The sequence below is a fragment of the Tamandua tetradactyla genome, chromosome 16, assembly GCF_023851605.1.
Source record: "Tamandua tetradactyla isolate mTamTet1 chromosome 16, mTamTet1.pri, whole genome shotgun sequence".
NCBI lineage: Eukaryota > Metazoa > Chordata > Mammalia > Pilosa > Myrmecophagidae > Tamandua > Tamandua tetradactyla.
Window position 1 is genome coordinate 44,449,721 of NC_135342.1, and position 17,705 is coordinate 44,467,425.

The 17,705-nt window shown below is 48.8% G+C and overlaps 1 protein-coding gene across 1 annotated transcript in view; it reads right to left on the reverse strand.

Annotated features, from left to right (window-relative positions):
• Positions 1–2,148: 2,148 nt before the first annotated feature.
• Positions 2,149–17,705, reverse strand: part of SNX20 (sorting nexin 20) — a 36,183-nt gene continuing 20,626 nt past the window's right edge. The window contains exons 2-5 of the mRNA XM_077132405.1: positions 10,129–10,246; positions 7,130–7,271; positions 5,567–5,718; positions 2,149–4,176 (exon numbers count right to left, since the gene is read on the reverse strand). Coding sequence (XP_076988520.1) covers positions 3,508–4,176; positions 5,567–5,718; positions 7,130–7,262 — 954 coding nt within the window. The 5' untranslated portion in view covers positions 7,263–7,271; positions 10,129–10,246 and the 3' untranslated portion in view covers positions 2,149–3,507. The remainder of the gene's footprint in view (positions 4,177–5,566; positions 5,719–7,129; positions 7,272–10,128; positions 10,247–17,705) is intronic.

Sequence of the window (17,705 nt, forward strand, 5' to 3'; positions counted from 1 at the left end):
TGAGCAGAGCTGAGAGAAGGCTAAGTTCTGCCAGGCTGGCTGACCCCTGTCTTGGCTTTGACACTCACCCTGCAGCCTGGCTGAGTGCCCTGCAAGGGCCTCCTGGAAATCGAACTTGGGATTTTTCTGCCTGCCCTTCCTGCCAGAGCATATCACTTTTTGTGTGTGTGGACACCTTGGATCTGTCCTGTGCTGTCCCTGTCTCAGTGGATGACTTTGAGTGAGTCACCTCCCCAGGCCTCAGTTTCCCCATCTATAAACAGAGATGAGTGAAATGACCTTTAATGACTAGAGGATCAGGGGACATGTCCCCTACCTCTGCCACTTTGTTGGGAAAGTCACTTAACCTCTCAGATATCTGGATCCTTGTAAAATGGGATAATAGCATCTCTGGAACAGTGAGTCAACCCTACCCCACCCGCACCCCATAGGCTCCAGAAGTACTAGGGAGTTCTGATTTTTATCACACAGGTTGTCATAGTACAGTCTTTCCATCATAGACTTGGCAGGGAAGAGACCTGCCAGCCCCCTAGGATACAGGGCCCCTTACAAAGGAGGAGCCACAGGACTCTGTGTCACAGCTGTCCAGAGGGAGCGGCTGCTGGCACAGGGTTTCATTTGAATATGTCCTCCTCAGCTCAGGGACTGAGTGCCCAGAGTGATTTGGCAGATGTAACACCAATGCTGGCGCAGGACCTCACTCCAGTGCTTCTTGGGCCTCCTTGGGGACACTTGTAAGGAAGAGGGTTGGGAGAAGATGGGGTGGGGAGGAATCCAGGAGAACATCTGTGGATATTGTCATCAAGGCATGTTTGAGTCAGTCCAACACAGGGCTTCTCAAACTTTAACCTGTAAAGGAATTGCCCAGGGCATAGGGGGCTGGGACACAGGTATTGTTAAAATGCAGCTTGTAGTTCAGTAGGTCTGCTGAACTAATTGAGGGATTAGGCCCTCAGTTCTGCATTTCTAACAAGATCTTGTGATGCCAATGCTTCTGGTTCTCCGATCCTACTCTGAGCGTGGAGGGTGGGTACTCCTCACCTCTCCCAAGGGCCCTGCCTTTTAGAAGTCAAGGGAAGAGGGTCCATTCTTGACCACCCATAGCCCCTCCCCAAATCTCCTGGAAACAGGGACTAAGTGAAATAAGTAGGTTGGGATGGGGCCCAGGCAAGCAAGGAAGTGGGGCACCCAGGTGGGATTGTAGTGGGTCACCAGGAAAGCTTCCTGGAGGAGGCAGCTCAAAGAATTCAAAAGTGTGCTCCAGAAACCCCAGAAATGAGTGAGGCTCTTACTTGTGCAGCAAAAAGGAAGTGCCACGAGATGGCCATCATGGGTCATCCTAGGCCATGGGACAAGACACCATGTGCATGGCCGAAGGTGCACCAAGTTGATCCACAGCCCAAGGCTGTCCAAGGAGCTGGATAAGGGAGCATCAAGTGGCATCAGGGAGAGGCAAGGTAGAGCCCTATAGCTGCCCTTTGTGGTCAGTCCCTTTTCAAGAAGTCAGGATGAACTTATTTCCTGTGCACTATGTGGGAAGCCTGCCCTTCCTCAGGGGTGCTGATGAGGAACTCCCCCAGATGACACTGTAGGCTCTTCTATCCCAGATAGGTACTTTCTCTCTCCCTTCCCCCACATGCTAAATACACACACACATACACACACACCATTATATATATGATTTTGAAACATACATCTTCCCCCATACACACACGCATTTTGGCACCTCTGAATTCATGGCCTCTTACAGCCCCTGTCGGCCTGCCTGGATGTTGACTGCTTTCAGAGAGAACTTGCATTTATGGTGCCAGGTATCTGGGACCCTCCATCTGAGACCACTTCAACATGATCTCTTTGCTTGAGGTGTTTGGACCACACTGTATGTCCCCACTGGCCCCCAAAGTGTGAGTACCAGCTTGCAAGGCAAATAGTTAGAGGAGATTGTCCCACCCTCCACTTGATACGTGGCAAGTTTATTCCTTGTTAACCCTACTTTGGGAGGGTGTCTAACTCTTTGGCATACCAATTTTTTTTTTGTGGAATTTTCTCTTATACTCTTTATCTGGGGCATTTGTTTTTCTTTCTTAGTGAATATTTGGTGCATTGTACAGTTGACAGTATTTTAGATTTTAAGAAATAACTTGTAAAGTCTGTATGATCTGCTTGACCCATACAAATAGAGTCACAGCTCTTTTATTTTTCCATTTAGTACTTTAATTTTCCATATGTCCAACTTTTCAAGGAAGTCCAAATCTCCTACTTGGAAAGTCTTTATCCTGGAGTAAATTGAGAGACTTGAGGGCTCTCTCTGTCCAAAGGTTTCTAAATTCCTATACTGTTTCTAAACTCCAGGACAGAGCTGATTGGGCCCTTACACTTGCTGCCACACAGTGCCACTGTGGATCGCATTCTGGCTCAGTTTGGTGAACGTTTGTCCACCGCTGTGGTCCCCTTGCTGAGCCAAATCCCTGCACAGGCCAAAGTGTGTCACATTAGGGTCCCCAAGTTCACCCGATAAACTTGGCCACATGTCTGGGTCTGCAGTGGCTCCCAGCCTTGGATACATATTGAACCCAAACCAGCCCATTCCGTCAACTCCGGGTCTGATGTTGAATCCAGGTCATAGGACCAGACTCCCCTTCACTCTGGGGTCCTTGATGTCCTTTCATGACAGCAGACCTCACTGAAAGGTCATCTAACACTTTGGCGAGGTTCTACCAACATTGACCCTCAGAAGGGAAGGTGTTGAAGATTCAATTTCTTACTCCCCAGAGGTGCTTTTGGGAAGAGCCCCATCTTCCCCTGGGGCTATGTCTATATAACCCAGGGAGGCATTCAGGAGACAGTTTCCTTATAAATGAAAATTTACCCCTAGACAATGTGTGATGTTATCCTAACGAAGGAAATTGTTGGCACCTTGCTAAAAATGCCTTGTATCTGAGAACCTTTTGACATTATTACTTACTAGCTCAGTATCTTCCCACCCTACAAAGGATGAACAAACACCCCACCATGAAGAGCCACGGGTGAGCTTTTGTTTTGCTGAGTTGGGTGTGCACGCAAAGGGGAAAGAGCTCAATACTCAGGAAAATGGGTGAGGCTCTTTGCAGATCATGCCCAGGTGGCAGGAGCAGAGAGGAAAGCCACCCGCACAGCTGGAGAGGTGTCCAAGAGAAAAAGGATTAAGTTCTGTCTATGATGCGCTAAGTGAACCTCTCCCCCCAGCTTCCTACAAAAACACCTGGAAGATCGATAAAACTTTCCACTATTTTGAGAACTGGGTTTGGGGTTCTGAAGTGTTGCAGGGCATGCAAGAAGAGGCCTGGCAGCACCACTGCTCAAGACGGATGGGGCAATGGGGAACCAGAGAACGTGGTTGTCCAGGGTCGCCGGGCAAGTTTGAGCCCCCCCCCCCCCCCAAGGCTCTTGCCACTGCAAATGAACTCCAAATGGCCCACGGGGCTGGGCCATTCTGCAGCCGCGTCGTGCTGCCCCGCCAGGCTGGCTTCAGTAGAGATATTCGCGGACAGTGAGCTCCTTCAGCGTGAAGGCCCGGGCGGCGGGCTTCCGGAGCCGGGTCTCCTCCAGCCTCTCCTGCAGCGACACGAAGTCCTTGCCCAGCGGGTAGGCCAGGCGCACCATGGCGTCCAGCAGAGGGGCGTAGTAGCGGTGGCTCTCCCGGGCCTGCAGGCGCTGCAGGGCCCGCTCGCCGGCCGCGAAGGCCTCCAGGGGGCGCTCGAGGTCGCGGTGGCACACCAGCATGGCGCACAGGGCCGGGACCACGGTCACCGGGCAGTGGCGGGTGAGCTTCTCCTGCAGCGGCACCACGTGCGCCAGGCCGTCCAAGGCCTTGGCGTACTGCCCGGCCCGCAGGCAGCCGAAGGCCTCCCGCAGCTCCGGCCGCGTGAGGAAGTCGATGAACTCGCGGGAGCGGCGCACGCAGCGGATGGCGTAGAGCAGGCTCAGGTACTCCTTGAAGGCCAGTTTGCGCTCGCAGATCATCTCCTCCGTGAAGTTCCCCGTGAGGCGCTTCTTGGGGAAGACGATGTCTTCGATCTCTTCCCTGAAAGACTTTTGGAGGCTTTTCTGCAGCTTCTCGAAGTCTGAGTAGCGCCGCTCCAGCACCGCTTTGTTGCTGTCAAAGCTCCCTGTCTGGATGACGACGATTTGGTACATCTGGGAGGCAAAGAGAGAGCCTTTGACTGCATCCTGACAGAGAGAGCCCAGGCAGGTAGAGATAATGATCATAATTTAAAAACAGTCCCCGAAACTGGGTTACCGTTATCTGCAATTCTGTTTGAAATTGCCGTCACAATCGGCTCAACTTGAAAAACCAACCATGACAAGAGTCGGCTGGAGGATGACAGACGCGGTGCCTCGGAGGCGCCGCTGGGGAGGCGGGACGCAGCCCCGTGAATGCAGGGGCCTGGGGCTCGCTGCGCTGGGAAGTGAGCAGCTCTGTGGTTTCTAAGTGCCCAACACTCAGGAGATGGTTTCAGGGGCTCTCCTGGCAATGATGCCGTGTTGTAAGAACATCATTCCTTTTCAATTCTCTTCCCATGGGAATAGAGAATGTTGGTTCAGGACACAGGCTCCCCGGCCAGATGGCCTGGATTATAATCCCAGCCCTACCGCTGACAAGCTATGTGGTCTTGGACAGACCATTTAACCTCTCCCTTTGCTCATCTGTAAAATGAGGACAGTCTCAGTATCTCACTGGGCAAGGATTAAAGGAGTGAATGCCCAGAAACTGGTTGGACACACAGCCAGCACTCTGTGTTAGCTGCAGTTATTATTCTGGTCCCATTTTAAATCCCATTAAAGGAGAAGGGTTGAGTGTGGCCCTTTTACAGTCGTAACATCTTCCCAACACAAGCTATAATTCCTTTCTGACAGAGCAGCCTCCCAGCTCAGAGCTTTCCACCGGCCAGGGTAACTTGCTTGAATTTAATAACAGCACTTAGCTTTCCTTGTGTTTATTTTATTATTTATTTATTTATTTATTTTGGATGCATGGTCCGGGAATGGAATCCTGGTCTCCCACATGACAGGCGGGCATTCTAACCACTGAACTACTTGTGCACCCCCTTATGTTTATTTTTACTGTCACCTTTTCTGTATGACATGTGATGTTGGTTTTTCACTTAAGGGGTTTTGCTTTGAAATAAATTTATTTAGTATTTTTTTTCAAACTGATCCAATTTAAAGAAAAACTTAAGTAAATAATAACACAAATGGCACAGGGTTATGACATAACCTGTGAAGAATGTTCAGATGGCTTGTGCTGGAAAACATGGGATTTCATTATTGGTTGTTTCCTGAAGGTAGATTTTTGTGGTCCCAATGGACCCATCACCTTTTTAGGGTCAGGGACCATGATTATATATCTCAAAACCCCAAGGCACCTAGCCTAGGGCTGAGCACAGAGTAGATGCTCATGAAATCTTGCTCTTTGGCCATTTTCTCCAGAAGAACTCTATGAGTAAGAGTGTATCAACCCATTTCATGGCTGGGAAAACTGAGGCTTCACAGGATTTGCCCATTGCCACAAATGGTCTCAGCTTACCACAAACTTGGACGCTTTCCTCTCCTCGATGCGGGCTGATGCAATCTCAAAGAGCAGTTTGACGTGCTTCCAGCGGCATTTCTCGTTCCGCCAGTACTCTTGCAGCTCCCGCGTGGTCATGCTGGAGTTGGAGCTCAGGCTGCTGTGGGCATCTGGAAGGATAGTGTGCTAAGGATTTACACCAGGGCTGGTGCCTTTAGAGGCAAGGGCTTGGTGAGATGGCTGGCTCTGTCTGGGATGGGACAGCAGGATCCCTGAAGAGTGGTAAAGAGTCTCCCATGGCCCTCAGCCAGGCCTCTGTGTCCAACCTGGCTAAATCCACCCCACCACTGACAACCCCAAATAGACCATTATCCCAACGTGTGTTTTCTTGGGTCTGAGAAGCAGTGTGGTTGTGTTGCATTGTCTGCTTCCCACCTGCACATTGGCTGTTGTGAAACCCCAAGCTCCAGGGAGGCAAGGACCATGGTTAGTTCTCTCTGCCCTCCTCAATACACTGACTTGGTGGTTACTGCGGGAACTCCTTGAGCACATGCCAGTGGATGTGGAGGAGCTACAAGGATGTTGCCTTCTTGGCTCACCCTGGCCAGCCCCTGTCTACCTCTCATTTCCCACCCACCATGCTTTTTCTTGCCTCTGTCTCTTGCATCTGCCACTCTTTCTGCCTTGAATGCAATCCTATTTCTCTGTCTGGACAATTTAACAGAGTTTCTTAAACCTCTCTTGAGGCCTGGTCACTTCTAGGACTCTTAGGAAATTTTAGGATTCCTAAGTAAAATTCACAAGTAATTTTGCATTTCAATTAAAGAGATTATGGGTCCCAGAAGCCCTGCAAGGCCCAGCTGCATGCCACTTCACTGGCCTCTTGGCATCAGAGTAAAAGCCTCCCATATTGTTCCTGTAGTCTTCCTGGTGGCATTTCAAATTATTTTCTACTGATCTGTTTCCCCACAAAATTTGTTTCCCTAAGGCACTGCATAGGGTCTGGAACAGAGTAGGCATTCCATGGGCACATCTTGAATGATTGCATGCATGAATGAATGAATGACTGAGTAAAGATTTGTTCTGGGAGATGGTGCAATAGCAGATTCTATCACTGCTTGGTCATGTACCCTTGGCAGTCACTGTTCCAGTATATATTGCCACTTCCTTATGGAAACACCTGCAACCCTCAGGCTGAGGGCTTGGACCATGGGAGCATGTTCAGGGGCATCCCTCGGCTGATAAAGGATGGAATCTGGTGGATAAATAGCCTGGCTGCCCTAACCCCTTGGATGGAAAAACTCAGAGATGTTCTATACAGCCTCGCAGGAAGTTACTCATACTCTACTGGCTTCCTGCCTTCCCTTCCTGCTTTCCCACTCCCATGCCATGGCCCCTTGCATCGTCTCCCAGATAAACAACTTGAATCTCAAATCCTTGTCTCAGCTTTCTACTTTGGGGTATGCAAGTTAAGAAGCCCAGCTAGAAGACACTGTTGCAAACATTGAAGTGACCCACATTTTTACTTCAAATGTCTTCAAACCTCTATACCCCTGGCCAAGCCCAAAGCCTCTGGCCCACCTAAGTGTCCTTCGGGTCCTGGATGTGGGAGGTCTGGGCCAGTGGCTGATGCTTCCTGCTGTGTCCTTGCCATGCACTGGGCTATGGGATGCTGCCTCCAGCCAGGGCCCCCAGGGTGCTCGGAACTTGCCATGCTCCAAAGCTGCCAAGAGAGAGAGAGCAGTGAGTGCCTGTTCACGGTGGGGCTCCCAGTGGTTCCTGGGGAGCTGAGGATCTGTGTTGTATTTGCAGCTGGCAGGCAGAGGGGAGTGACAACAGCCCGCAGTGGACCACTGCCTGTCCATCCAGCTGCCCGCCCAGCTGCTGAATTCTAAACCTGGGCCTGTCCCTTTGCAGCTGGCATGGTGTAGAGAGCTCGCCAAGCTCTCCAAGACTAGGCGGATTCTTGTCTTACTGTTATGATCCTTACATTATTGAGTTGCTCTGAATTTTAGGGAGGTGATTTCAAGCAAAGGTACAAACTTCTGTGATTCTGGGGAGAAAGATGCTGGATTGTCCTGGTAAGTGCCCCAAACCTCCATGTTATATTAGATGTGTAGATGAAATCTTAGTGTTTGGAGCAGGCAGATACTGGTGTTTATCTTTCCTATCTATTAACTTCTATCTATTATCTATCCATACCAATATATGATAATATAAATGTGTACATTTATCTTTAAACATTTACTGATGGCTTCTTACACCTACTTTATACCCACTTAGGTTCTTCACACCCATTATATGACTTACCCCCAGAAGTCTACAGTACTTACCCCCAATTAACAGGTAAGGAAACCGTGTGCCCAATGAGCAAAGCCTACACTGTCTCAAATGCTCCTTCCACACCTGTGCACTCTCAGGCCTCTCTCACTAACCCAAGCCTCCCTATGCCCGAGGGACTGGTTCTATCTCCATTTTACAGATAAAGGAAGTGAGACTTCAGGTTGCCTGGAACCGAGAGCTAGAAATGGTGAGAGGACGTGAACCCAGGCTGGCCTGACTCCAGGACCCTCTCCAGCCTGCTCAGGGGCGAGCTGGGGAGGGGAGGCAGGAGGAGGCCTGCGGTTGGGGGACCCAAGAACCCTGTTTGTGACCCGGGTCCTCGGCCAGTCGACAGGGCACCTGGCAAGTCACTGATCTTCTTTGTGCCTGAGTCCTGTACATGGGCATAATAGGAGAACCTCCTTCCCGAGGCTGGGCTGAGTCAGCAAGTCATAGGAAGTGTTAGGCACTATCATTGTGACCTGACATGTTAAATGAATTGAGAAATATTTGTGAAGCAAATAACTCTGAATTAAGGTGCAAGCTGGAATCGAGTTAAAAATGCCTGTCAAATTAGACAAAGGGACAATTAAAAATCAGGTGTAACTCAGACGGAGCCCCACTTTGGCACAGTGTGGAGGATTTAAATAAAATAGGGGACTGCACGCAGTCATAATGCCTCGGCAGCTTTCCCCTGTGTTAGGTCTCTCAGGGACGCCTTGGACAGCTGCCTTTTCCAGATAAACATCTTCTCCCTCTCCTCCCCTTGTCCTACCTGGGTTTACACCCCCATCCCCTGGTGAAAGTCAAAAGCAAGTTCCCCGATCCCCACCCCTGCTTGACCAACTGTTGCGGTTTCACTCATGCTACATTATAAAGGCATCTGCCCCCAGTCCACTGAAACCCTTTTCTCCCTGCCTGCTTGTGGGCCCCAGGCTCCTGATGTGCCCCTCCCGTGACCCTGCCAGGCCTGCCGCTCCTCTCTGCTCTAGGACCTGTTATGACTTAAACTTTTCTTTCATACATCTCTGGAGTCACTTGTCCTTGCAACGCATGCAGAAATTCAAAGTAAGGAGGGTGCAGGTTCCTCACCTCCTTCCCAGAAGGATCCAGGGGAGCTACAAGAGAAACCCACTGTGAGGAGCTGGGGATTGGACTCTGGTTCGATTCCAGGCTCAGGTCTGAACCCCTATGTTGACCCTGCCCTAGAGAGAGAGGTGGGGGCCGCAGCCTGCACTGCATCCCTGGGTATGGTCAGAGCTCATCCCTGGCTCCAGGGCTGAGGGCCGCCACGAGTTGGCCTGGGCCGGGATGTGGTGTCGGGGGGTGAGGCCACCTGGGCTAGGAGCTCATTCTTTGGGGGTGGTTCTTGTTGTGTCCGGTGGAAGGAATCCGGGGCATTCTCTGGTGGCTCTGTGCAGCTGCCCTCAGGAGCCTTCTATTCAAGCTCACCCTTTACAGATGGGGAAGCTGGGATGCAGAAGTGTGCATGGACAGCTGTGCTCCTGCTCCTCTCCTGGGGTCCCCGACCACCCCCTTTCTCCCACAGTGCTGGCTGCACCAGTCTTGCCCCTGATGGGCCCCAGGAGCTTCCTTCAGAGCTTACGCTGCCTTTCTGAAGGGGCTGGAGAGGGCTTTGCATTGAGGCTGAGACTCCTGTGGGATGGAGTAAGGTCCCCCCTCTGCTCTGCGAGACGAAGACCCTGGGCATTGGACATGCCAGCTGCTTCTGGTGGGGACAGCGAAGGGCATCACTGGACACCTTAGTGCCCATCTCAGGAATCCTTGCCAAGGATGAGTGGGCACCAGAATCCCCCGGGGGAAGGGGAGTGAAGTGGCAGGTGGTGGGGTCGGGAGTGGGAGATTTGTTAAAGCAGATTTCCTGCCTCCCAACACCAGAGCATCTGATCTGGCTGATCTAAGGCTGGGCCCTGGAAGCTGCATTTTTCACAAGTGCCCCGAGGCTATGCTGGTGCGGTGGTTCCCCCACACCACTTTTTGAGGAACGCGGGCATGGTGAATTATTCCCCACGTCTAACAGGGGTTGCAGACAGACCTGGATTTAACAAGGAATGGAGGTGTTGGAAGGATGGGAACTGCTTCCTGGTTGCCCCAGTGTCTAAGGAGAGTCCCCCCAAACAGAGGCTCTGACTGTCTCCAGCCTGCCTGTCCCAGCAACGAATGAGGGAGGGACACAGGGGGAGCGGCTTCCGGCCACAGCCAAAGGACACCCACCGAGCTTGGGAGCAAACACTAACCTGTGGCCTCTGGGCCCTGCGTGTGTCCAGGGGTCCAGCAGGGGCGTCACATGGCCCCTTCAGCTCGCGTTTTCCAGCCCCGGACAAGCAGTGGAGTGGCTGCTGCTTTGCTAAGTTCCTGTTTCAAAACAGGAAATGGGCTGTATGACCTGCTTCTGGTCGCCAAGCCCATTGGCTGATGTGAGACAGTGTTTGGTCCCCGCTGACCAAACTCCCCGCTGAGGAGTCCTGTCTCCTGTGGCCGCCTGCAGGGTGGGGCAGCCAGGCTTGTCCTTCAGGGTACAAGGTAACACCTGGCAGCTGCCAAAGCCCTTAACATTCATTATCCCACCTGTGAAGTACATGAGATGGGGACCATCATCCCCCCCATTGACAGATGGGGAAACTGAGGCTCGGAGCACAGAGCTGGTGAGATGCAGGGACAGAACATGAGGTGGAAGGACAGTAATGGGCAATCAGTTCTGTCCGGTGCCTTCGGTCTGGGCGAAGCTGGATCCAACAGGAAGTACCAGAGAAGCTAAGTCCCTACACAGTGACATCGTTGGCAGCCATCAGTGTCTGTGGCTTGTCCTTTGAGGGCAAGAGGCTGGGACAAGACAGAAGTCCCCATGCATTGCTTCCTAATCATGATTTTTGTCCTTCCTGATTCTCATGGGGTCACTTTCTTGCTTTTCTTTATATATTTATCACCTAAGAGTACATCCCCTAAACAATGGAAAAATGATTTCACTCATTTTTGAATTTTATATAAATCAAGCCGTACTGTTTGTATTCTTTGGTGTCTTGCTTCTTTCATTCAACATTATAAGATTCATCAGTGTTATTTGTGTAGCTGGAATGGGTTGATTGTTATTATGTGGTTTTCCATCATTTGAATACATCACGACTTAACAATTTTTTTTTTCGGTCGATGCAAATATTGGTTGTTTCCAGTTTGAGCCATCATAAGTGACACTGCAGAGAAAGTTCTTCAACATTTCTCTGAGTGTGCATGTTCCTCTAAGGGAAAATACTGGGTCTTAGGTATTGAATAACCTTGACTGCACTAGATTATGCCCAGCTGTTTTCCCGAGCGGCTGCACCATCTTATATTCCCATTAGCAGTGTATGCACGTCCGAGAGCCCATTTCCTTCAAGTCCTTGTCAATACTTTGTATTGTCGGCAATTCTGAAGGTTGCGTAGAGGTATCTCGTAGTTTTGATTTGCATTTCCTTAAGGACTAATGATGCTGAGCATCTTTTCATTGTTTATTTGCCATCCTTATATCCCTTTTGGTAGTGTCTACTCAAGTCCGTCAACAATTTTTTATTGGATTGTTTTTTTAATTATCTGTAGGTGTCCTTACATATTCACTTGGGTTTATATGCCTCTCGATGTCCTGTGGTCTGCACTTGCACTCTCTTAATGGTATATTTTGATGAGTGGAAATTGAAACTTTAATGTACTCAACTATGTGCATCTTCTCCTTTATAGTCAGTGCCAGACCTTGAGGTCATGGAAATTTCCCTTTCGGCAACCTCGTGGGATGTTGTGAGGCTTAAGATGAGTTTAGATGTGGAGAGCATTTAGGACACTGCTGATATACAGTTAGCTCTGTACAGGTGCTGGCGATTATTGTTATTCTAAAATTTTCAGCTTTTGCCTTTCTCATATTGGGCTCCATAGTGCACTTAGAGTGGGTTTTTGTGTTGTGTGAGGTGGAGGTTCTAATTTCTTTTTGTCTGCCACGTTTACCTATTGGCTGTATTTATTGAAACACCTGCCCTATCCCTCTGTTCTGTGGTGCCATCGCTGTCCTGAGAAGAGAATCCACCCGTGTAAGGATGTATTTATGGGCAGAATCAAGGAGAGCGGCATGGGGTAGGGGCTGGTGCATCCATCTCTGCATCGCGCTGCCCCGCAGAGGGCCTGGCATGTCGTGGAGAGCTGCGCTCTGGGAGCAGTGAGGCGGCAACGCCCTCTCCTCTCCTCTCTGTGTGTTGAGTCCTGCAGCTTTCCAGTTTTCTCCCCGACACCGTGCAGCCCTGGGCCTGGCGTGAGCCTCTGCCCAGCAGGCAGCAACCAGGGGAAGAGAGTGTGCTAGCTGCCACTTCCTCTTCTGAGGCAGGAGATGCACTGTGGAAACCCCCTGACAGGGAGGAGGTGTTAGCCCACGTAGGAAGGCCTGGATCAGAGTGACTGCGAGAGGCAAGCTAGGTCACCAGCCCCATGTGGTTTGCTCTTCGTGGTGGAAGAGAACAGGCAAGGGGGCCTGTCATGGGGGCACAGGAGTGGGCACCCCGCATTGTGGTACTGAAACCAGGTGGGGTAGAGACAGTAGCGAGGGGTACAAGGAAGCAGGAAGGGGGAAACGCTGGCAAAATCTCAGAGTCCGGGGCTTCTTCTAGCATTCAAAATCAGAACATGTCTCTCCCCTGCTTGACCCCTTCAGTGGCTTCTCACCCCACTCAAAGTAAATCCCAAATCCCTATCAGGCCTCTGAGGCCTTCCATGACTTGCCTCCCTTCCTGGCCTCATTTTGAGACCCTCCCAGCATCGCTTACTTCTCCCCAGCCTTCCTGGTCTGCTCTCTGTGGCTCGAAATGCCTCCCGGCCTCCATGCTTGCAGCTCCTTCGGCTGGGAAGCCATCCTCTAGGTTGTCTCCATGGCCGGCCCTTTCTCATCCTCCAGCCTGCAGCCTCGTTGCCTCTGCTTTGAGCAGCCTTCTCCCTCTCTATCCAGACCTGTCATTGTTCTGTTTTTTCGTTAGCGTGTCTAAACGCCGTGATGGCAGGACTTTGTTTCGGCAGAGCGCGTGCTATGCAGTGGGTGCTCGATAAGCACTTGCCATGTGAATGAGCAAATGAGCAGGCAAAGGGGGAGAAAGGGCTACTTGGATTCGGCCCGGGATCAACCCCGACTCATTGTGTGATCCTGGGCAGGCCACTGCCCCTCTCTGAATTTCACTTTCTCTAATTACAACATGAGATTAAATTTAGGGCCTTCTCAGCACCAAAGCCTTCCTGGGCCGAGCCCTGGGCCAAAGACTGAGGTGGCAACACTCAAGGGATGCCCTGAGCCTTGAGGACTCACATCATGTGGGGAAAGAGGACAGGCGTGTGGCACACGAGCCGACATGGAAGATCGTGAGGCTGATGGCAAATGAGAGCACAGTCTTGCTGTTCCTTGGCAGCTCAGAAGACCCAGAGAGTTCCCATATGGGGGCCGTGGGGGATGGCACCGTGGGGGAGGTGGACATTGAAGGGTAGCTAAGACCCCAACAAAAGAGGGTAGAGACGCACCTGGGTTTGAGTCACAGCTCCACTACCTTGTAGCTGGGGCACTTGAAGGATATTATCTAATCTCTTGGAACTTCAGTTTCCTTGTCTCCAGAGTGGTGTGACAAAGATTAGAATCTACTCCATAAAGGTGTTGTTAAGTAGGATCATAAGGAGGATGGGTTTACAGTGCCTGGCATACAGTAATTGCTCATTACAGGCTAACATTCATGTCACTGAGTGCCTGGTGCTTACTGTTTGCCAGGGATTGTGGCAAGGCCTAATACTTTATGTGTCCCTCACGATGAGATCTAAGAAGATGCCATTCCCACTTAACTGTTAGGGAAACTGAGGCCAAGAGAGGTAACTAACTTGTCCAAGGGCATACAGCTGAGATTTAAATCTGGGGTGGCTTAAGTCCACACTCCCTGCTATCTCTCCTTGTTGCCTCCCCTTGGGGCACAGAGTGAGCCAAAGCACGGAGGTGGGAATACCAGGAGCTGTAAGGAAGCTTTTGCAGCTGAGTGGGTGTGGAAGTAGGGGTAGTAGGAAAGCCATTCGTTTACTCATTCATTGGGCCTGCGTGTAGAAGGGTTTGGACTCTGGTCGGTGAGGGGTAGGGGAGAGGCCCATTGAGAGCTGCTTGGAGCAGGGGATCGACATGGAGACTGTCACCCAGTCAAGTCCGAGGCAACCACCTGTGTCGGCAGCCGGTGGCACCTGTCAGGGTTCTTTCAGCTTGCACCTGAAGGAGACAGTCCAAGCTCCTGGGGGCAGCCCTTGCACACAGGCAGCCGGCATACCTATTCTTCCACCAGCCTCCCCATCCAGTAGAATTTTAAATGTCACAACCCAGAAGGTGACTCCCAGTGAGGAAGGGCTCAGGCCTGGGGCTCCTGGAGACTGTCCCCTTGCTTTCTGAGCACTACCTGGTAGGTGACCAGGTCAGGGCACTCAAGTACAGAAACACCACCAGAGCATCCCTACTGCCTGCCTTTGGCATGGGACCCTGCAGGCAGGGAGGTGGTAATAAAGGCTTCTTAACCCACTGAAAAGAAAGCTTTAAAAAATTATTATACAAGCAATATGGGCTTATTAGGAAATATAAGCTAACAAAAGAGAATTTAAACAATCTACTTACAATCCAACCATAAATTTTGAAGGATAGTCTTTTGACTTTTTAAATGCATGTATTCATAGATTTTATTACAGAAATAAGAGCATGCTGCATGAAACATTTTTGCAACTCACTTTTTTTGTATTGACATATAATTCATATGCTGTAAAATTCATCCTTCTAAAGTGTATAATTCAGTGGCTTTTAGTATATTCACAAGGCTGTGTAACCATCACTATTATCTGACTCCAGAACATTTCATCACCCCAAAAAGAAACCCTGCATCCATTAGCAATCACTCCCCATCTCCTCTCCCTCCAGCTTTAGCAACCACTAATCTATTTTCTGTCTCTGTGGACTTGTTTATTCTGGACATTTCATAGTTATGGACTGTGCAGGTTTGAGAGGATGTATGCCCCCTCGAAAAGCCATGTTGTAATCTAAATCCCATTTCCTAAAGGCAGAATAATCCCTATTCAGTACTGTATGTTTGAAACTGTAATCAGAGCATCTCCCTGGAGATGTGATTTAATCAAGAGTGGTTGTTAAACTGGATTAGGTGACGACATGTCTCCACCCATTTGGGTGGGTCTTCATTAGTTTCTGGAGTCCTATAAAAGAGGAAACATTTTGGAGAATGAAAGAGATTTGGAGAGAGCAGAGAATGCTGCAGCACCACGAAGCAGAGAATCCATGAGCCAGCGACCTTTGGAGATGAAAAAGGAAAACACTTCCTGGGGAGCTTCATGAAACTGGAAGCCAGGAGAGAAAGCTAGCAGATGATGCCGTGTTTGCCATGTGCCCTTCCAGCTGAGAGAGAAAGAACCCTGACTGTGTTTGCCATGTGCCTTCTCACTTGGGAGAGAAACCCTGAACTTCATCCCTGGATGCATGCCTTTGATTGGACATTTCTATAGACTTGTTTTAATTGGGACATTTTCTTGCCCTTAGAACTTTACACTAGCCACTTATTAAATTCCCCTTTTAAAAGCCATTCCATTTCTGGTATTTTGCATTCCGGCAGCTAGCAAACTAGAACCTGGACCATACAACATGTGGCCTTTTGTGTCTGGTTTCTTTCACTTAGTGTAATGTCTTCAAGGTTCATCCCTGTTGTCACATATATCCAAACTTCATTCCTTTTTAGGCTGACTAATATTCCATTGCACGGATATATAACATCTTGTTTATCCATTCACCCGCTGATGGACATTTGCTTCCAGTTTTAGGCTACCATAAATAATGCTACTGTGAACATTCATGTACAAGTTTTTATGTGAACCTATGTTTTCAGTTCTCTTGAGTATATACTTAGGATTGAGCTGCCTGGTCATTGGTAAGTATATGTTTAACTTTTTGAGGATTTATCAAACTGTTTTTCCAAAGTGGCCGCACCATTTTACATCCCCAGCAGCAGTGTATGAGGGTTTCCATTTTTCCACATTCTTCCCCACATTTGTTATTCTCTGTTTTTTAGTATAGCCATCCTACTGGATATGGAATGGTATCTCACGTGGTTTTGATTTGCATTTCCCTATTGACTAATGACATTGAACGTCTTTTCATGTTCATTTGTATATATATATATATATATTTGATAAACACCTATTCAAATCCTTTGCCCATTAAAAAAAATTGGGTTACTTATCAAAATTGCTAAGTTGTAAGAGTTCTTTATTCTAGTCACTAGATCCTTGACTATACGACTTTGCAAATATTTTCTATCATTCTGTGGGTATCTTTTGACTTTCTTGATAATGTCTTTGAAAGATAAAGTTTTTAATTCTGATGAAGTCCAATTTATTATTTTTTCTTTGATTGTGTATGCTTTAGGTGTCACAGCTGAGAAACCATTGCCCCATCGAAGGTCATGAAGTTTTACTCCTATTTTTTCTTCTATGAATTTTCCAGTTTTAGCTCTTTTATTTAAGTCCTCAACCAGTTTTCAGTTAATTTTTGTATTTGGTGTGAGGTAGGGGCCCAACTTCATTCTTTTTTATGTGGCTATCTAGCATCATTTGTTGAAAAGATACAATCTTTCCCCATTGAATATCTTGGCACCCTTTTCAAATAGCAACCCATTTAGAAAACTGATATTATATTATGGCATCTTTCCATGCTAATGAACATATATCTATAAGCATCTTTTAAAAATAAAGCTTTATTGGGGGTGCAAGGGTAATTTAGTGGTAGAATTCTCACCTGCCATGCAGGAGATCTGGGTTTGATTCCCGGGTCATGCACTTTCCCCAAACGAACAACCAAAAACAAGCCAACAACAAACAAACAAAAAAATTCAACAAATGGTGCTGTAGTAACAGGATACTCACATGGAAAAATAATGAAATGTGACCCTGCCATACAACATACCAAAAAAATAACAATAATAAAGGCTTATTGAAATATAAGTAATACAAAGAAAAGTGCAAACACTGTAAGTGTTTAGCCATGAATTTTCAGAAAGTATTCACACCTGTGTAACTGCCACTCAGACCAAAATACAGAACATTATTTGCATCCTGGAAGCTCCCCATGCCCCTTCTCAGTCATTACCTCCACCCCATGGTAACTGTTATCCTGGCCCCTACCACTTAGTTTTGCCTGCTTCTGAACTTTATACAATTGATAACAGATGGTAAGTATGCCTTTGCATATGACTTCTTCTACTCAACATTTTGCCCATGAGATTCATTGGTGTTTTTGTGGGTTGCAGTAGTTCATTTGTTATTACAATTACTGCATTGTTTTTAGGACATTCATTCAAATATTTATAGCTTACCAGGTCCTGTTCTAGACCCTGGAATAAGGAAACGAATGACGCAGAAAGGTTCCTGTTTCAAGTCCCAGCGGGGAGAGATTGACAAAGAAAATAAGTAGGACATATAGTGTGTTATATGGAGATAAGTGCTATGGAGAAAATTACAAAATGCAGGGAAAGGGATGTGGGGGGCAGGTCGCAATTTTGTAGGGGAGAGCCAGAGAAGGCGTCCCTGTGAAAGTCATATTTAAGCAAAGACCTGAAAGAGGTGGAGGAGGCAGCCACATGGATTTTAGAGGAAGAGCATTCCAGGCAGAGGAAACAGCAAATGCAAAGGCCTGGAGGTGGCCGCAGGGTTGGCACATCCCAGGAATGTCCGGGAGGCCCACGTGGCTGGAGCAGAGTGAGCGAGGACAGGAGGATTTGGAGAGGTCACAGGGTGA